Genomic DNA, 22,098 nt, shown 5'->3' on the forward strand with positions numbered 1-22,098 from the left:
GCACCATGGACATTAAATTACTTGTATTAAAAGGTAACTTCAAATCTCAGAGAGACAGAAGAGTCTGGGAGTATAAACTTATGACAACATTTGACACACTCAGTGAAGAAAGGAATGCGTCGTATGGATTTATGTCTTTACATTAATTAAGGAATTTGATCCTCAGACCTTGTGGGGGCATCATAACACAGAACAATACCCCAATCAGAGGACAATTAAACATTCACACTCCTTATCTATGTACTGTGCCAATATTTATGGCCACAACTGTTTATCAGTCCCTATAATGATCGTTCTGCTTCACATCACTTGTCTTATCTATTGCATCATTTCTTTCTGTGCTGTGTTGTGTATAAATATGTGATTCTTCAGATTTTGTATTAGTCTCTGCCTGATGAAGAGACCTGAGTAGACTCGAAAGCTTGCAATTTGTTACCATCTTTTCAGTTAGCCATTAAAAGGTATCAACCACTGAGGACTCTCAATTCTAAATATTTTTCTATCTACTGGCTAACACGATGCAAAGATACTTATCTTTCCTGCAGTTTTTGCTCATATTTTTTATTCCTGCAGCTTACCTGAATAATCAGTTCTTTTCATTAATATGCAGCATACAGTTCCAGAGATATGGGCCTTTTGCACTCAGCATGATACTTTTTATGTTGCTCACAGGATAATACTGGAAAATGGCCTAAAGACACTCCTGCAGAGAATCTGTAAAAGCAATACCTTCTTTATAAAGACCATAAAAAAAGTAGGGCTAAATAAATAGGTCCACATCTATGGCACCATATTAAGAATTTAAAAAAAAATAATAAAAAATTGCTCAGGGGAGGAACAAGAATACATTGCATGCAAAAACTGACTTTGAGCTGTTGTTGGGTTCTCTTTAAATAAAATGTAAAGCTTTCTTTTATGTTCACAGAAAGAAAAATTAGTGACTTGGTCACTATCACCACCAAGACATTTTTGCGCTATGACAAACTGCAGGCAATGATAAAGAGCATACGACAGTATTATCCTGACGTGAAGGTTATTGTGGCTGATGACAGTGAAAAGCCAGAGAAGATTGATGACCCCAATGTAGAACAATACATTATGCCATTCGCAAAGGTTTGTTGCACATATACAGTATATATGGCCAGGCAATTATATTTCCAGTAATATGCAGTACAGAATCCACAATAGGGTTGCTACCTGCTAGTAAATCTATGACATAGCTGTTCATTACACTTGGAAACCGGTAACAAAAATATTTTTTACCAGCAATAGGTGGGTATGTTTTTTTTTTCAAATACAATGTTGGCAGTAAGGTTACAACGTTTTATTCAAATTATTACAATTTAATTGTGTTGGAATATGTTTGGTGCAACAACCCCATTCCTGTCTGAGTGTTTAGTTTGCTAGATTTGTATGCTGTTCATAAAGTTAGAACAAAATGAACAAAATACCTCCCAGAGGCTCACACAGGGAGAGCATGTGACTGTATTTTCCTGTTTTTCCTGTGTCTGTGTATGAGAGAAGCAGCCTGCTGTAGATGCTGCACAGATAGAGACACACAAATGATTTATTCCTGATCTGTTAAGCTTATCATATATTGTTCCTGAATAAAGAAGCTCTGTTGTCACACGCTTGAAGAGTATCCTGAATAATCCACTGCCAGCAGGTTATGGGCCCAGAGTGACACAGAACCCCAGAGTAACACAGCAACAGAAGCTCAGAGCAAAAGCAGCACAGAGCAACAGAGAAGATTTCCACTAGCAGCAATCCTGTCAAGTTCTCAGTGCCAAGCCTCACTAACAAGAACTACCAGTCCTGGAAATTCAAGGTGAAGAAGCTGCTCATAAGAGAAGTGGAAATTTACTTAGTAACAAATGCCTCATCCATTACCAGATGATTGGCTAGAGAAGGATCAGAAAGCCAAATCATGATCTCCCTCAGTGTAGATGATAATCAGATTGTGCATATATGCAAGTGTGCAACTGCAAAGGAGATGTGGGATGAGTTACATAAAGTGCATGAAAGATCAAATCTCAGCCAAAAGCTTTATCTCATGAGAAAGCTGTATCAGTCTAAGCTAAGTGATGGACAGAATATGCAGGACTATATAAGAAACACCCTAGAGATTGTGGAGCCTCTCAGCTGTATTGGAGAAGAAATTAAAGATTTTCATGTTGCTGCACTTCTATTAAGTGGTTTTCCAGAAAGTTATGACACACTCGTGACTGCACTAGATGCACGACCAAATGATAAGCTGACACTAGAGTATGTTAAAGGCAAACTTGTAGATAAACTCAAGAGAAAACGCAGTATGTAAGCAGCAGTAATGAATCCAGAGCAGAAACAGCATTAACCCCTTCACTACCAAGGGTGGTTTGCACGTTAACTACCGGGCCAATTTTTACAATTCTGACCACTGTACCTTTATGAGGTCATAACTCTGGAACGCTTTCATGGATCCTGGTGATTCTGACATTGTTTTCTCGTGACATATTGTACTTCATGTTCGTGGTAAAATTGCATTCAAATAACTTGCGTTTATTTGTGAAATAAACGGAAATTTGGCGAAAATTTCGCAATTTTCCAACTTTGAATTTTTATGCCCTTAAATCACAGAGATACGGCACACAAAAAACTTAATACATAACATTTCCCACATGTTTACTTTACATCAGCACAATTTTGCAACCAAAATTTTTTTTTGCTAGGAAGTTATAAGGGTTAAAATTTGACCAGCGATTTCTCATTTTTGCAACACCATTTTATTTTTAGGGACCACTTCACATTTGAAGCCACTTTGAGGGGTCTATATGATAGAAAATACCCAAAAGTGACACCATTCTAAAAACTGCACCCCTCAAGGTGCTTAAAACCACATTCAAGAAGTTTATTAACCCTTTAGGTGCGTCACAGGAATTTTTTGAATATTAAAAAAAATGAACATTTAACTTTTTTTCACAAAAAAAATACTTCAGGTTCAATTTTCTTTATTTTACCAAGGGTAACAGGAGAAATTGGACTGCAAAAGTTATTGTGCAATTTGTCCTGACTACGCTGATACCTGATATGTGGGGGGGAACCACTGTTTCGGCGCATGGCAGAGCTCAGAATGGAAGGAGCGCCGTTTGACTTTTTCAATGCAAAATTGGCTGGAATTCAGATCGGACGCCATGTCACGTTTGGCGAGCCCCTGATGTACCTAAACAGTGGAAACCCCCCCAAGTGACCCCATTTTGGAAACTAGACCCCCCAAGGAACTTATCTAGCTATGTGGTGAGAACTTTGAACCCACAAGGGCTTCACAGAAGTTTATAACGTACAGCGGTACAATTAAAAAATCATATTTTTTCCACAAAAATGATCTTTTCACCCACAATTTTTATTTTTCCAAGGGTAACAGGACCCTAAAAGTTTTTGTGCAATTTGTCCTGAGTACGCTGATACCCCATATGTGGGTGTAAATGACTATTTGGGCGCATAGCAGAGCTCGGAAGGGAAGCAGCGCCATTTGACGTTTTTGGCTAGAATTGAGATCGGACACCATGTCGCGATTGGAAAACCCCTGATGTACCAAAACAGTGGAAACCCCCCACAAATGACACCATTTTGGAATCTAGACCCCCCAAGGAACTTATCTAGATGTGTGGTGAGAACTTTGAACCCCCAAGGGCTTCACAGAAGTTTATAACGTACAGCAGTACAATTAAAAAATCATATTTTTTCCACAAAAATGATCTTTTCACCCTCAATTCTTATTTTTCCAAAAGTAACAGGACCCTAAAAGATATTGTGCAATTTATCCTGAGTACGCAGATACCCCACATGTGGGTGTAAACCACTATTTGGGCGTATGGCAGAGCTCGGAAGGGAAGCAGCGCCATTTGACGTTTTTGGCTGGAATTGAGATCGGACACCATGTCGCATTAGGAAAGCCCCTGATGTACCAAAACAGTAGAAACCCCCCACAAATGACACCATTTTGGAAACTAGACCCCCCAAGGAACTTATCTAGATGTGTGGTGAGCACTTTGAACCCCCCAGTGCTTCACTGAAGTTTATAACGTCCGGGCGTGAAAATAAAAAAATCGTATTTTTTCCACAAACATGATCTTTTAGTCCCCATTTTTTTATTTTCCCAAGGGTAACAGGAGAAATTGGACCCCAAAAGTTGTTGTCCAATTTGTCCTGAGTACGCTGATACCTCATATGTGGGAGAAAACTACTGTATGGGCACACGTCGGGGCTCGGAAGGGAAGTAGTGACGTTTTGGAATGCAGACTTTGATGGAATGGTCTGCGGGTGTCATGTTGCGTTTGGAGAGCCCCTGATGTACCTAAACAGTGGAAACCCCCCACAAGTGACCCCATTTTGGAAACTAGACCCCCTAATGAACTTATCTAGATGTGTGGTGAGCACTTTGAACCCCCCAGTGCTTCACAGAAGTTTATAACGACCGGGCGTGAAAATAAAAATATCGTATTTTTTCAACAAACATCATCTTTTAGTCCCCATTTTTTTTATTTTCCCAAGGGTAACAGGAGAAATTGGACCCCAAAAGTTGTTGTCCAATTTGTCCTGAGTACGCTGATATCTCATATGTGGGAGAAAACTACTGTATGGGCACACGTCGGGGCTCGGAAGGGAAGTAGTGACGTTTTGGAATGCAGACTTTGATGGATTGGTATGCGGGTGTCATGTGCGTTTGGAGAGCCCCTGATGTACCTAAACTATTGAAACTCCCCACAAGTGACCCCATTTTGGAAACTAGACCCCCCACGGAGCTTATCTAGATGTGTGGAGAGCACTTTGAACCCCCAAGTGCATCACAGAAGTTTATAACGCCTGGGCGTGAAAATAAAAAAAACATTTTTTTCCGCAAAATTATATTTTTGCCCCCAGTTTTTTATTTTCCTAAGGGTAACAGGAGAAATTGGACCCCAAAAGTTGTTTTGTAATTTGTCCTGAGTAGGCTGATACCCTACATGTGGGGGTAAAACACTGTTTGGGCACATGGCAGAGCTTGGAAGGGAAGGAGCACCATTTGACTTTTTCAACGCAGAATTGGCTGGAATTGAGATCAGACGCCATGTTGCCTTTGGAGAGCACCTGATGTGCCCAAACAGTGGAAACCCCCAATTATAACTCCAACCCTAACCTCAACACACCCCTAACCCTAATCTGAGCCCTAGCCCTAACCCTATCCCTAACCCTAACCCTAGCCCTAACCCTAGCCCTAACCCTAGCCCTAACCCTAGCCCTAACCCTAGCCCTAACCCTAACCCTAGCCTTAACCCTAGCCCTAGCCCTAACCCTAGCCCTAACCCTAGCCCTAACCCTACCCTAACCCTAACCCTAGCGGGAAAATGGAAATAAATACATTTTCTTTTAGTTTTATTATTTTTCTCTAACTAAGGGGGTGATAACGGGGGGTTTGATTTACGATTTATGGCGGTTTTTATGTTTGGCGGCTGTCGCACGCTAAAAGACGCATTTTATTGTAAAAATAGTTTTTGCATCACCACATATTGTGAGCTATAATTTTTCCATATTTTGACCCACCGAGTCATGTGAGGTCTTATTTTTTGCGGGACGAGTTGACGTTTTTATTGGTACCATTTTCGGGCACGTGACATTTTTTGATCGCTTTTTATTCCGATTTTTGGGATGCAGAATGAACAAAAACCAGCTTTTCATGAATTTCTTTTGGGGGGTGCGTTTACACCGTTCCGCGTGCGGTAAAATTGATAACGCGTTTTTATTCTTCGGGTCAGTACGGTTACAGCGATACCTCATTTAGGTCGTTTTTTTATGTTTTGTCGGTTTTTTGCAATGAAAACAATTTTATATAAAAAATAATTATTTTTGTATCGCTTTATTCTGCGAGCTATAACTTTTTTATTTTTTTGCGGATGATGCTGTATGGTGGCTCGTTTTTTGCGGGACAAGATGACGTTTTCAGCGGTACCATGGATATTTATATGCGTCTTTTTGATCGCGCGTTATTGCACTTTTTGTTCGGTGGTATGATAATAAATCATTATTTTTTGCTTCGTTTTTTATTTTTATTTTTTAAGGGGTTCACTAAAGGGGTTAACTAATGGGACAGTTTTATAGGGCAGGTCATTACGGACGCGGCGATACCAAATATGTGTACTTTTATTGTTTTGTTTTTTTTTATTTTCAAAAAATGGATTTATTGGGGAATATTTTTTTTTTTTTAACTAATTTATTTAGCGATTTTTTTTAAATTATTTTTAACACTTTTTTTTTTTTTTTTACTTTATTACCTTGTCCCAGGTGGGACATCACTGTCCTGTGACAGATCGCTGATCTGTCACATCACAGATCACTGTGACAGATCAGCGATCTGTCACAGGCACTGCTGCAGACTTCCTCATGCCTGCGCTTTGCAGGCACTGAGGAAGCCAGCTTCCTCAGGCCCCCGAAGGCCCCCGTCACCATCTTGGATTCGGGGGCCTGGAGGAAGGGAGTCCCCCGCAGCAGCGCTGCACATTGCGCTGCCGTGGGGGGCTCAGGGAAGCACGGAGGGAGCCCCCTCCCTGCCGATGCTTCCCTTTAACCCCCGGTACACCGCGATCGCGTTTGATCGCGGTGTGCAAGGGGTTAACGTGTCGGGGGCGGTCCGTGACCGCCCCTGACACATTGTGCCGGGTGTCAGCTATGATAATTAGCTGACACTCGGCCGCGATCAGCGGCGCTCACCACGTGGGCGCCGCTGATCGCGATGACGTAATATTCCGTCCATGGTAATTAGGTCCATGGTCACATGGACGGAATATTACGTCAATTGTAGGTAAGGGGTTAAAGACCCAGGATTTCCCTAAATATAAGATATAAGAGAAATCTAAGAGAAACTCATGAATGTTTTGTCTGTAAAAAGCCTGGCCATCTTAAAGCAGACTGCAGAATTTGGAAAGCAAGAATGAGTAAGTTTAAAAAGCAGAACAGTCATCAAAGGGTTAAAACAGCTGTAAAGGAAGATTCTTAGTTGAAGCTGCATTTAATGCCAGTACAGGCCCATCTGCAAAGAATATATGGTAACATCACAAAACAATCACTGCGGGAGACCAGTCAAAGAAAACACTGCGGCAGCCGGCAAAGGCGCTCAATCAGTGAAATCCTAGGTGCATTGCTCCCTGGGAAATACGAATATGCAAATAAAGTCTGTGGAGCCTCATTTAAGAGTCTCAAACACGCGACTAGCCAGATCGTCTTCAAGGGAAGGACCCAGCCAAGGAGTAGTTCCTTTCGGAAACCACCATTACCACCATATTAAGTGGCCCTTTAAGTCAATATCCAGCTCTATACGAGTTTACAGATATGACAAGGGAAATACCAAGGCCAATATCCATCCACAGACAGCTGTTTCGGGGTGTTGCCCCTCATCAGTTTGGAGTAGGATTCTGGCTAGGTGGGAGCAATGGCTAGTAGACCAACATCACGAAACAGTCACTGACCTCAGGGAGACCAATCAAAGACCACTACATTCCCCTCGCACTCTACACAGCCAGAATCTGACCCTGATGAAACTCAGGTTCCCCTTCCCGCATACTATACCACCTTACACGGTGACAAAGAGGAAGGTGCAGATGAAAGTGCAGGTTCCTTGAGCAGGTGGGGGGGCATACTCATGGGCGACGTCACTGGCACAGGGCCCCTCATAGTATGCAAAAGTGTCTCCGCCGTTGGGTGGCCACCCGCCGTCAGACACACCGCCGTACTATGAGGGGCCCTGTGCCAGTGCCGTCGCCAACGAGTGGGCCCCCCCTGCTTGCTCAGGATCACAGCACTTGCAAAGTTGAAATACTTACCTCTCCCTGCTCCACCGCCATGACGTCTTGTCTTCCGCGTTTCCTGACAGTGACATTCTGGTAAGAGAGCGCGATGACATCAAATCTGTACGCCCTCTGCCTAAATAGTCCAAGTGCAGTGAGATGGAAGATGGGGACGACGAGGAATCCAGACTAGTACAGGGATTCCCTAGCGAGGAGACTTATTTAATTATTTTCAATGTTGGGACAGCTATTTTGGGGGAGCACGATACTCTGGAGAATGATATATGGGGCCCACCTTACACTGGAGCATTCCAAAGGTGGACATCAGACACTGGAGCAGCATTTACAGGGCCCATTATGCACTGGAGCATTAGAAATGGGGCCTATTATATATGGAGCATTATTTGGGACCATAACACAGTGGAGTTTCATCCATGGGGACCAACATATACTGTAGCATTATGTGGAGCTCATCATATACTGTTTTAAACATTATATGGGACCAATGATTCTGTACGGAGAAATATATGGGCCTCATTATTCTGTATAGCGCACTAAGCGCTGGCCATAATAGTGTATGGAGTAATATACTGTCTGTTTTTGGAGCTATTGGAGAATTAAAATGGATATCAGTCATGAGATGTTAGAAGTGAAGTATTTTTCATTGTACTATACCGCTATTTCTCTGCCGTATCAGAGGATCATGAATTGTGGCATGTGTTAAGAGCCCAGTGACGCTCTTTGGCCCAGGGCCAACGAAAATCTGGAGCCAGCCCTACCCCCCCCCCACAACTTTAGCCAAATAACCCCCAGTTTTCAATGCATAACTATTATAAGGTAAATTAAGGTTGACAAGCTTAAGTAATAAGAATTGATGTTTTTCGCATTAAAATGGGCACTGTAGGTGTGTTTCCTGTCCTCCACTCCCTGCTGACCTTGGTTCCCCATTGACTTGCATTGGGTTTCGTGTTTAAGTCGGCCTTCGACTTTTAACGATAATCGGCCGATTTCGTTCAACCTAACTTTTGAGAAAGTCGGGTTTCATGAAACCCGACTCGACCCGAAAAAAGGCAAAGTCGCTCATCTCTACTTGCAGCTCCTGTTATCGCATGCACTGAGCAGTGTGTGCTATAACAGTAGAAAATAAAGCCCACGCTGTGAGCTACAACAAAATGGCAGCAATCTCCTCCCACAGCTGTAACCTGGACAACCCAGGGGGCATGCCCAGGTCACAGCTAAGAGGCCGGAGGAGCGGCCTCAATGCAAGAGATGCGGTTGTGTCTGACTGCAGTCACTTATGCCTATGGCTGCCATAAGTGAGGTGTGCAAGTGTCGTGCCCAGAGACTTACACCGACACTAATGAAAATGGCAGCCCCAAATGGCAAAAGAAAAAGTTAATAAATAAAAAGCTATTAAAGCAGTTCATTTAATTTTGTATTAAAAATAATTGATTATATAATCAATAATTATTAATACAAAAATTAAAATCATGGCACCTTCCCTTTAAGACTTTGTTAATTTTACTAGACAGATTCATGAAACTAGATTTTTTTTAAAAATATCAGATCTTTTTGGTGCATCTCACTCCAGGTTTTGAAAGATTTTAATTTTGGCACAATCGACGAGTAACATGCGACATTTTAAAATGTTATGCTACTTTTCTCTACAATAGGAGGCAAAAAAAAATTTTTTGTCAAAAATCTTCACCTTCTTTGACCATTTTGAACAATATAGTGCAAAAAAAAGAAACTTGATAGCTAAACAGTCACTTCATGAATTGGGACCTAAAGCTGCTTTTAAACTGAAATATACACATGAACAACTGTTCTTAAAAGGGAATATGTCAGAAAGTTTTTCTTATGGAATTGGGGCAGTTTTAATACAATTCTTGTTTTCTCTGTTGGAGATTTAGCTGTGCCCAAGCTGCTGGGATCTGTATAACCCGCCTACACTCCTGACTGACAGCTTCCTGTGTACACTGTACATAGTGAGGAAGCTGCCAATCAGCAGCTTGAGCGGGGGTTATACAGACTAGCCTGACTTGTCTGCATGAGACATGTAGTCTGGCAGTGATAATCTCTTGCTGATAAAACATTGATTGCATTAAAACTACAGCACACAGCCTAGTAAGTGATACATCCCTAGATTCAGACTCTCATTGCCTACGTTATGCTGCTCTCAGATTAAATATTAAAAACCTACTGACAGATTACCTTTAAAAACGCTTGTTTCATGATTATGTTGCTGTGTAAATAGGCTGACCTGACGAATGAGCAAAACTCTAGCTCATAGGGCGAAGTGATGTTTTCTGCCATACAAATCATTGTTCTTGACAGTACATAATTTATGTATAAATAGGAATAGCGCTGCTGAGAACCATGACAGCCTTTATGCACTGAGTGATCTATTACAGATTGTTCAGTGTGCATTGTTTAATTTGGTCTGACTGTGTAATTAAACTATAGAACAATCGCTGATCGGTAAATGGTAAAATAAAGGGTAAAAAAATATCAAAAACGTTGCAAAAACATGCGTTTACTGCAGTGTTTTTCCTGCCAAAATGCACAATCTTGGTGCAGAATTGTCTGCAGCAAATGCGAATGTATCACTAAAATTGTTCTTATTTCACTTAAAAACAGATGAAATAAAGGAGCCACCCCTTGGCTGGGTCCTTCCCTGGAGGACGATCTGGCTAGTCCTGTGTTTGAGACTCTTAAATGAGGCTCCATGGACTTTATTTGCATAAAGAATATATGGTGTATAGATTCTGATGCAAGCAGTTATATGACAAACAACAAGGATTTCTTCACTGACCTTAATGAATGCAAGTCAGAAAACATCATCTTAGCTAATGGTCACTATATGACTTCAGAAGGAGTAGTAGACTGCTACCTCCACTGTCCAGTTTCCTCAGCACAAAGCAAAAAGATCCCAATAAAGTATGTTCTCTATGTTCCCAGCGTTGAAAGCAATCTTCGGTCAGTAAAGAAGCTCACACAAAAGGGGAATGTAGTTACTTTTAAAGATAACAGCTGCATCATCTCAAAGAAGGGTCACACTCTTGCATAAGGAAAAACATAAGATGAACTTTACCAGCTAAAATGCAAAAAAAACTGTAAAATGCTAGACAAGATCTGCATAAAAACTGTATCCATGTATGGCACAGAGGTCTTGGACACAGAGAAACAGAAGCAGTAAGGAAGCTAGCTCAATTTGCAAATGGTATTGAAATCAACCAGTTTAGTCAAATGATGAAGTGCACTAGCTGTCTTAAAGGGAAAATGTCCAGAAAATCCTTTCCTTAAATAAGCACCACTAGATCTGCACAACCTCTGGATCTGATACATACAGATGTATGTGGTCCAATGAGTGTTCAAACTCCCTCCAAACATTTTCTCACATTTATTGATGACTACTCCAGATATACAGTCGCCTACCTGCTTCACAGTAAGGATGAAGTTCCACATAAACTTGAAGAATATCTTGCTTTAGTGTTTAACAAATTTGGGAGAATGCCAAAAGCCCTGCATGCAGATAATAGAACCGAATATACAAGTGGTAAGGTGCAAACCATTTTGAAAAAGGATAGAATCGTGTTCCAGACTAACATTCCATACAACCCAGAACAAAATGGTATTGCAGAGAGAAAGAACCGTACTCTGCGAAAGTGGAAGAAGTATGCTGTTTGATTCAAATCTACTTACAACGTATTGGGGCAAGTCATCATGACAGCTTGCTATCTTCAAAACCGAGTGCCAGGTAAAGCCACAAATAAAACTCCATATGAACTACTGAACTGCGAGAAGCCTAACCTGAAGCACCTCAATACTCAATTTCCTCCTGAAAATGATTGCAAACACAAATTCTTTGGTATTATTATCTTCATTTAATTTGTCTTAAATGAAAAAACACAAAAGAGAATGAAGCAAAAAGCAAAACATTGATCATTTCACACAAAACTCCAAAAATGGGCCAGACAAAAGTATTGGCACCCTCAGCCTAATACTTGGTTGCACAACCTTTAGCCAAAATAACTGCGACCAACTGCTTCCGGTAACCATCAATGAGTTTCTTACAATGCTCTGCTGGAATTTTAGACCATTCTTCTTTGGCAAACTGCTCCAGGTCCCTGATATTAGAAGGGTGCCTTCTCCAAACTGCCATTTATAGATCTCTCCACATGTGTTCTATGGGATTCAGGTCTGCACTCATTGCTGGCCACCTTAGAAGTCTCCAGTGCTTTCTCTCAAACCATTTTCTAGTGCTTTTTGAAGTGTGTTTTGGGTCATTGTCCTGCTGGAAGACCCATGACCTCTGAGGGAGACAAAGCTTTCTCATACTGGGCCCTACATTGTGCTGCAAAATTTGTTGGTAGTCTTCAGACTTCATAATGCCATGCACACGGTCAAGCAGTCCAGTGCCAGAGGCTGCAAAGCAACCCCAAAACATCAGAGAACCTCCTGTAGGGACCGTGTTTTTTTCTTTGAATGCCTCTTTTTTCTCCTGTAAACTCTATGTTGATGCCCAGAGAACATTCTTCCAAAACGTTTTAGGCTTTTTCAGGTAAGTTTTGGCAAACTCCAGCCTGGCTTTTTTATGTCTCGGGGTAAGAAGTGGGGTCTTCCTGGGTCTCCTACCATACATTCCCTTTTCATTCAGATGCCGACGGATAGTACGGGTTGACACTGTTGTACTCTCGGACTGCAGGGCAGCTTGAACTTGTTTGGATGTTATTCGAGGTTCTTTATCCAACATTCGCACAATCTTGCACTGAAATCTCTTGTCAATTTTTCTTTTCCGTCCACATCTAGGGAGGTTAGCCACAGTGCCATGGGCTTTAAACTTCTTGATGACACTGCGCACGGTAGACACAGGAACATTCAAGTCTTTGGAGATGGACTTGTAGCCTTGAGATTGCTCATGCTTCCTCACAATTTGGTTTCTCAAGTCCTCAGACAGTTCTTTGGTCTTCTTTCTTTTCTCCATGCTCAATGTGGTACACACAAGGACACAGGACAGAGGTTGAGTCAACTTTAATCCATGTCAACTGGCTGCAAGTGTGATTTAGTTATTGCCAACACCTGTTAGGTGCCACAGGTAAGTTACAGGTGCTGTTAATTACACAAATTAGAGAAGCATCACATGATTTTTCGAACAGTGCCAATACTTTTGTCCACCCTTTTTTTATGTTTGGTGTGGAATTATATCCAATTTGGCTTTAGGACAATTCTTTTTGTTTTTTCATTTAAGACACATTAAATGAAGATAATAATGCCAAAGAATTTGTGTTTGCAATCATTTTCAGGAAGAAACTGAGTATTATCTGACAAAATTGCAGGGGTGTCAATACTTTTGGCCACAACTGTAGGTGAAATTTTAAACCAGCACTTTGAGACTAAGGACCTTGGAAATGTGACATATTATTTGGGAATCCAAATCCAGAGCGAGGAAGATGGGAGTTTTCTTCTCACCCAAAGTTCTAAAATTTCCTCAATCCTAAACCAGTTTGGAATGTCAGAAGCTAAAGGTGCATCAACACCAATGGATCCGTCCTGATTAAAGTTGGAAGGAGAAGATCTGCTACCCAGTAATGAGACTTACAGACAAGCAGTGGGGGCCCTTCTGTACATAGCAACCACAACTCGTCCGGGTATCGCAGCCACAGAATTCTCTGCCGACGTGTAAGCAAGCCACGTCAAAGAGACTGGAATGCAATTAAGAGAATTCTTCAATATCTTAAAGAATCTCAAAGGCTAAATCTTAAGATATCTGCATCAGGAGATCTTAGGCTGCATTCACACGTAGAGTTTTTTTTTCGCATTTTCGCAGAGATTTTAAACGCACGATTTTGCCGCGAAAACGCAAGAAAAACCCCAGCATCCCATGCAATCCTATGGGATTCCGCAATGCTGTGCTAATGCTGCGGATTTTCCCGTGGCGGAATCGCATCGCGGAAAAATACGCAGCAAGCTCATTAATTTTGCGGAACCGCGGCGATTCCGCCCACATAGGAATGCATTGTTCTGCTTACTTTCCACATGTGGCTGTGCCCACCATGCAAAAAGTAAGCAGAACATTTCTGGATGGCACCCACGGTCAGGAGGAGAGGAGACTGTCCTCCGGGCTCTGGGTACCATATCCCTGTAAAAAATAGAATTAAAATAAAAAAATTGTCATATTCTCACCTTCCGTTGTCCCTCGCAGCGTCACCAGGCCTCAGCGATGCTCTGGCAGGTCCCGTTCCCAGTGATGCATTGCGGCAATGACCTTTGATAACATCGCGGTCTGGCGATACCGTAGCGGTCTTGCGAGACCGCAACATCATCAAAGGTCATTGTCGCAAGGCATCACTGGGAACGGGACCTGCTGGCAGCATCGCGATGATCGGGAACGCTGCGCGGGACGTCGGAAGGTGAGAAAAACACAATTTTTTATTTTTTTTTATTTTTAACAGATCTTTTTACTACTGATGCTGCATAGGTAGCCTCAATAGTGAAAAGTTGGTCACACTCGTCAAACACTATGTCTGACGAGTGTGACCAACCTGTCAATCAGTTTTCCAAGTGATGCTACAGATCACTTGGAAAGCGCTAGCATTCTGCAAGCTAATTACGCTTGCAAATCGCTAGTTTTTCCGTGGGAAAATCGCGGGAATTTAAAATGCGGTTTTCCCGCGGAATGAAATTCTGGAATTCCTGCAGTACCTTCTGTGGGAATTCTGCAACGTGTGCACATAGCCTCACTCTCAGAGGTTGTGTGGATGCAGATTGGGCTGGAGATTCAAGTGATCTGGAATCAACAAGTGGTTAGGAGAAAATTCAATTTCTTGGTCCAGCAGAAAACAAGTGTCAGTCGCATTATCTTCTACAGAAGCAGAATATATGTCTGCTGTTTATGCAAGTCAAGAAGTAATTTGGTTGAAACAACTTTTGGAAGATTTTGGCAAGCCATTAGCTCAACCAACAGTTATCTATGAGGACAGCCAAGGATGCATTAAACTTGTCAGCAGTGAGAAGATTAGTGTGAGGACTAGGCACATTGATGTAAAAACATCACCACTTACGTGACTTAGTGGAACGTGGTGCACTCAAGTTTGTTTATTGCGAATCTGATAAGATGATAGATGATGGTATGACAAAGCCATTATCAAGAGCCATGTTTGCGGACTTCAGAACCGCAATGGGACTAGCAGGATATATAGTTGTTGAGTGGGGGTATTGGAATATGTTTGGTGCAACGACTCCATTCCTGTCTATGAGTGTTTAGTTGCTAGATTTGTATGCTGTTCATAAAGTTAGAACAAAAACAAAACTCCCAGAGGCTCACACAGGGAGAGCATGTGACTGTATTTTCCTGTTTTTCCTTTGTGTATGAGAGAAGCAGCCTGCTATAGATGCTGCACAGATACACACAAATTATTTATTCCTGATCAATGAAGCTTATCATATATTATTCCTGATTGTTCCTGAATAAAGAAGCTTGGAGATTATCGTGAATAATCCGCTGCCAACAATTTGAAAGGCTACCCAACCCTATGAATATCAGTAATGTTAAGATTTTTCAAGTGTGAGATTGTAAGACCAGAGACCGCATACTGGCAACTATCCTGTCAATAGAAAGCATAAAAGTATACTCAATTGATGCATAGTAGTTTTTGATGCTGTATAAATTTTTGTTGCCTTCTGTCACAACAGTATACATTGGTATACAGTATCTCCCAACTATCGCAGATCCAGCAAAACAGTCTTGAACTTGTGAACTGTCCTGGGAATTCAGGTTTATGTCCCAACTTCAGATCAGAACTAGTCGACTCGTCTGCTGCTCAATGGCATCTCTATCTTTCCTGGCCGTGCAAGCTCTGACACTGCTGTGATTGTTCAGCTCCTCTTTCTCAGACTCACGACCTTGGGGGAGTGGGCAACATGTCTGTCCTCTGTACAGCATTGCATACATTCTCTGCTGTTCTTTAAGTCTGGTCTTCTCTGGGAGGATTTGAGCTCACAATCCCTTACATGTCAGGCAGCAACTTTACCTGTGAGTAATAGGGTGGGAAATTTTTCTCTGCTTATATTTCTAAGGCTGGTTTCACATTTGCGTTTCGATGCACAGCATATGATCCGCATGCGTCATGCGTACAGATCTTTAACATGGTGTGCGCAGCAACATGCGTTTGCATGCGGATGCGTACGCATGCTTTCCTTTGCGGTGTGCAGTGGGGTGCGGTGAATGCAACATGTTGCATTTTTTGAGGCATCAAAAATCCGTCAAATATTCACAGGCATGCTCATGTGGATGAGTGCGTCAAAACAATGCATTACTGTCTGTGGGAATGCATTGGAACGCAAGGACATGCATACGCATGCGTTCAATATGCATGCGTACTTCAGACAGAACAATCCTCCAATTGACTGCCACTTCCCCTGTAACAACAACTTCCCCAACCACTCCTAGCCTATCATCACAGCCCGACACTCCCCAGGTCCACAATGTAACTCCCTCCCGCAGACCCCGAAAGTAAATCCCATTATTTTTCTTTTATTTATTTGTTAAATTTCAAATTGCTTTTATTTTTATTATTAAAAATTCTTTTGTTTCACAATACCTATCTCCCTGTGTTTTCTTTATCTCTTTATTTGAACATGTGTGTATTGTTGAGTGAAGTATTATCGGGTGTTACAGTCAAGGTGTTTATTATTAAAGTTACAGTCAAGGTGTTAGTATTAAAGTCAGCAAACAGTACAGATCATAACATTACAGCTACAGGTTACTTAGCGGCTTAAACCATTTAGTCATGCCATGCCAATATCCAAAACAAAGTAGGCAGCAAATTTATTCCTCATTTGGGCAACTTCCACTGTAGTCCTCAGAGGGTGATTGTCACGACGCCGTCAGACTCGGGGCCTGCTGTCCCGGCCTCGGCCACTAGGAGTCGCCGGACTGTCACGTCGTCGTCAGTCTCAGGGGCCTGCTGTTCCTGCCTCGGCCACTGGGAGGCGCCGTGGTTCGCCCCCGAGTGATGGCGGCGACAGAGAAGGGACTCCTGCGCAGGCATCTGATGGACGCAGGCTCCGCTCCTCTGTCGGTCATGGAGGGGTTGGTGCATCACCATCTGGGCTGGTCCTGGGGGCGGCCCTGATGACGTCATCAGTCCTGGAGCCTGTGAGGGATGACCTGATCCCTCAAATACCTTGGGACTGGTCTAGCAAGCAGCCGGATATATTCTTGGTTCCCCTATGTGCTACTGTGTGATTTGCTATTGTTTGACTCTGACCTCAGCCAGGATTTCTGACTACAGGATTACTGCCTGACGACTTTGTACCTCTGTTATTCTCCCGGTTTGTGACCTTGGCCTGGATATTCGACTCTGCTACTGCCTAACATTTTTGTACCTTTACCCCCCTCCCGTTTTGTGACCTTGGCCTGGACTCTCGACTCTGCCACTGCCTGCGGTTTCTGTACCTCCGCTGCTCGCCCGGTTTCTGACTACGTTTTTGGTTCCCTGCCTTCTTCCCTACTGGCGACCGTCCTGCTCTGGCGCACTGCATCTAGACAGCCACCCCCTGGACCTTGCTACAATTCCAGATCCCTGTATAGGGGTTAAGGGTCTCGGGGTTTCTCGGGGGTGCTGTCCCTACTCCAGATCCGCGGATGGGCGTCACATTATATCCGGCCATAAAAACTGCTTCTTGTGTATATTTCCAACATATACAGAAGCAGTCTCCCCGAACTTTTTTTTTTTTCCCTTCTCCTGCCTGAGCTCATTTTTGGCCTGAACACCTGTTACTTGCTTCAGTGCACAGCCTGGAGGATCACTCTCATCTTCCTGCACAAGCATGCTGCAGTCTGGAGACTTCAGGGAGAAAGCTGAACGTCAGAGATCCATACTCCTGGGACATCGGCGCCTGGGCAGCTCTGGCCATGATTGCCCAGGGGCTCAGGTACTGCCCGCAGATGCAGCTGAAGTTTTATTACCTATCTCTCTTTCATTTGGTCAGAAATCTCTGTGTTTAAAAGCTTATGTGGATTGTGTATCTGAAGGAAATTTTATGGATTCTTTGGCTGCTAGGAATCTTGGTGTACCGCTACTAAGACTTAATGCCCCTATTAAAACCACGGCTATTAATGGCACATCAGTTATTCAGGAGGGGGTTAAATTTGTTACTGCCAAAATTGCTATGTCTGTGGGAGCATTACATACCGAGCTTATGTCATTTTTTGTGATGGATAATTTATCTTCTGCAGTTATTTTGGGGATGCCGTGGTTACACCAGCACAATCCTGTCATCGACTGGCACCTGGGTGATGTTGTACGCTGGAGTTTGCAGTGTCAGGATAACTGCATATCATTAGCAGTAAACCAAGTTAAGGTTAAAAAACCCCTCATACCATTTGCTTTCAGAGACTATGAGGATGTCTTCTCTATTGTAGAATCTGAGAAGCTACCCCCTCACAGAGAGTATGATTGCCCTATAGACCTGATTCCGGATGCCCGTCTCCCAACAGGGAGAATATTTAATCTCTCCGGTCCAGAGCGTCAGGCCATGAATGACTATATAGCAGACAGCTTAAAAAAAGGGTTTATTAGACCATCCATTTCACCAGTTGGAGCCGGGCTCTTCTTTGTAGAGAAGAAAGAAGGTGGTCTCAGACCCTGCATTGATTACCAGGAATTAAACGCAATCACTATAAAGAATCAGTATCCGCTTCCACTCATCCCTGATCTTTTTAATCAGCTAATGGGAGCCCGTTGGTTTACTAAACTTGACCTCCGGGGACATATAATCTGGTCCGCATAAGAGATGGTGATGAGTGGAAAACACCTCTTGGCCACTTCGAGTACCTTGTAATGCCGTTCGGCACCTGCCGTGTTTCAGAACTTTGTTAATGATATTTTCAGAGACATTTGTGGGGTGTATGTCGTCGTGTATTTAGATGACAATTTGATTTACTCTGCTGACCCTGTGACACACGCTCAACACGTCTGTTCTGTGCTGCAGAGACTGCGAGAACACTCCTTGTTTGCTAAACTGGAGAAATGTGGGGGGTTTTTTGCTGAGGAGGTACAGTTTTTAGGGTACATGGTCTCAGGCAAAGGGTTCCACATGGATCCTGCCAAGATCCAACCTATTAAAGCTTGGGTGCAACCCAAATCGCTAAAAGCGCTGCAGCGATTTTTAGGGTTTGCTATTTACTACCGCAAGTTCATCAGGGGTTTCTCAGAAATTGCCAAACCACTCACGGATTTGACCCGGAAAGGGGCAGACGTGGCCAATTGGAACCCTGAGGCAATTCAGGCATTTTCTACACTAAAGGAGTGCTTTGTGGCCAACACGGTTTTGGTTCAGCCTGATCTGGACCGCCCATTTATTGTAGAAGTAGATGCCTCTGAAGTCAGAGTGAGAGCGGTGCTATCGCAAGGCACTGCATCCCTCACTCAGCTTCGTCCATGTGCTTTTTTTTCCCGTAAATTCTCTGCCACTGAGAAAAACTGTGATATAGGTAATCGGGAATTATTGGCAATCAAATGGGCCTTCGAGGAATGGCGCCACTTCCTCAAAGGCGCCAAACATAAGATCACTGTAATTACTGATCACAAGAACCTGACCTACCTGGAGTCAGCTAAGAGACTAAATCCTAGACAGGCAAGGTGGGCCTTGTTCTTCTCTAGGTTTAATTTTTGAATCACCTTTCGCCCTGGTACTAAAAATGTGAGGGCCGATGCCCTCTCTCGCAGTTTCTGCCCCTCACAAGCTGAGGACTGTGAGCCAGTCCCGATATTGGCCAATCGGATCGTTGTGTCGGCAGTGTCTTTGGACCTTCTGGAGGAGATCCGTAGGTCCCCAGAACAAGCTCCTGACACTACGCCCCCCAAAAAATTGTTCGTTCCGGCTACGTTTCGCCTACAAATTCTTAAAGAATCGCATGATTCTGTTCTGGCAGGCCATCCTGGTCTCAATAATACCACCAGATTGGTAACTAGGAACTTTTGGTGGCCGACGGTGGTTAAGGACTGTAAAGACTATGTTTTAGCGTGTGAAGTCTGTGCCCGCGCCTAGTCCCCCAATAATCACCCTGCCGGCTGGCTCCAGTCCTTGCCCACCCCTGAGAATCCATGGACCCACATCTCCATGGACTTCATTACGGACCTGCCACCCTCAGATGGGAAAACGTGTATCTGGGTGGTGGTGGACAGGTTCAGCAAACAGTGTTATTTTGTCCCCCTGTCTGGGTTACCTAACTCCGAAACCTTAAGTAAACTGTTCATTGTGCATGGTGCTCCGGTGAATATTGTGTCCGACAGAGGTACCCAGTTCGTCTCAAAATTCTGGAGGGCGTTCTGCAAACGCATTGGTATTGAGTTGTCCTTCTCCTCTGCATACCACCCCAAAACCAATGGTCAAACCGAGCATATCAACCAGGCTCTGGAGCAATACCTCCGCTGTTATGTGTCAGAACATCAGTCCGATTGGGTGGAACATCTGCCACTAGCTAAGTTTGCCCTAAATAATCGATACCAGGACTCCATTAAGACTACCCCCTTTTTCTGGAACCATGGACTGCATCCGCGCTTTGGTTCATTCTCGGCCAGGATGTCTGAGCTCCCTGGGGTAGAGAAAAATATACATCGCTTAAAAACTATTTGGTCTGAGGTAAACTCGAACTTGAAAGGGGCCCAGGTTAGACAGGCTTTGGCTGCGAACAGAGGGCGATCTAAGGGGCCGCACCTGGGAGATGGAGACAAGGTTTGGCTCTCTACCAAAAACATCAAGCTTAAAGTGCCGTCTGCCAAACTGGGTCCCAGATTTATTGGCCCATACGAAATTATAGAGGTGATTAACCCAGTAGCCTTCCGTTTAAAACTTCCTCAGTCATTTAAGTTGCCCAACGTGTTCCGCAAGTCTCTCCTCAAGCTGTATCGCTCCCCAATTCACCCTTGTCCAGTCCCCTCCTCCTCCTGTTTCGGTCGTGGGGACCTTGGAGTATGAAGTCCAGGGTATCCTTGACTCCCACCTTGTGAGAGGTTCCATACAGTATCTTGTACACTGGAAGGGCTACGGCCCGGAGGAAAGGTCCTGCATCCCCGCGGGGAACATCCATGCCAAAGCATTAATTAGGAGATTTCATCTCCTTCATCCTGACAAACCGGGTTTTGAGGGTCTGGAGGCCCCTGTTAGAGGGGGGTACTGTCACGTCGCCGTCAGACTCGGGGCCTGCTGTCCTGGCCTCGGCCACTAGGAAGCGCCGGACTGTCACATCGCCGTCAGACTCGGGGCCTGCTGTTCCTGCCTCGGCCACTGGGAGGCACCGTGGTTCACCCCCGAGTGATGGCGGCGACAGAGAAGGGACTCCTGCGCAGGCATCTGATGGACGCAGGCTCCGCTCCTCTGTCGGTCATGGAGGGGTTGGTGCATCGCCATCTGGGCTGGTTCTGGGGGCGGTCCTGATGACATCATCAGTCCGGGAGCCTGTGAGGGATGACCTGATCCCTTAAATACCTTGGGACAGGTCTTGCAAGCCGCCGGATATATTCTTGGCTCCCCTATGTGCTACTGTGTGATTTCCTATTGTTTGACTCTGACCTCAGCCTGGATTTCTGACCCCTCTACTGCCTGACGACTTTATACCTCTGCTATTCTCCCGGTTTGTGACCTTGGCCTTGATATTCGACTCTGCTACTGCCTGACATTTTTGTACCTTTACAGCCCTCCTGTTTTGTGACCTTGGCCTGGACTCTCGACTCTGCCACTGCCTGCCGTTTCTGTACCTCCGCTGCTTGCCCAGTTTCTGACTACGTTTTTGGTTCCCTGCCTTCTTCCCTATTGGCGACCATCCTACTCTGGCACACTGCTTCTAGACAGCCACCCCCTGGGCCTTGCTACAATTCCAGATCCTTGTATAGGGGTTAAGGGTCTCGGGGTTTCTCGGGGTGCTGTCCCTACTGCAGCCCAGGTCCGCGGATGGACGTCATTGATCTTGGTAATCCTGCTATATGGAATTAACAGGTTCCTCAAGTTCTAAGTTGGGTCGCTCTTTTGCCAGGATGTAATTGTGCAGAACAACACACACTTTCACAACCTCATCAATTGTTTCAATCTTAATATTGATAGCTGTACCCAAAATGTACCATTTAGATACCAGCAATCCAAAGGCACTCTCCACATTTCTTTGTGCCCTTGTCAGTCGGTAGATGAAAATGCTTTTTAGTGTGATTCAAGTCTCGACTTGAGTACAGTTTTATGAGGTTGGCACACATTTGAAATGCCTCATCCCCAACCACAACAAACAGCATTGGCGGTCCTT

The 22,098-nt window shown here is 43.8% G+C and overlaps 1 protein-coding gene across 1 annotated transcript in view; it reads left to right on the forward strand.

Annotated features, from left to right (window-relative positions):
* The window catches only part of B4GALNT2 (beta-1,4-N-acetyl-galactosaminyltransferase 2 (SID blood group)), a 384,595-nt gene that overhangs the window by 293,827 nt on the left and 68,670 nt on the right, over positions 1–22,098 (forward strand). Inside the window, exon 7 of the mRNA XM_073572735.1 lies at positions 926–1,113. Within this exon, the coding sequence (XP_073428836.1) occupies positions 926–1,113 (188 nt within the window). The remainder of the gene's footprint in view (positions 1–925; positions 1,114–22,098) is intronic.

Source organism: Dendrobates tinctorius, unplaced genomic scaffold, assembly GCF_039654945.1.
Source record: "Dendrobates tinctorius isolate UK_male_01 unplaced genomic scaffold, ASM3965494v1 ptg000032l, whole genome shotgun sequence".
In the NCBI taxonomy this organism is placed as follows: domain Eukaryota; kingdom Metazoa; phylum Chordata; class Amphibia; order Anura; family Dendrobatidae; genus Dendrobates; species Dendrobates tinctorius.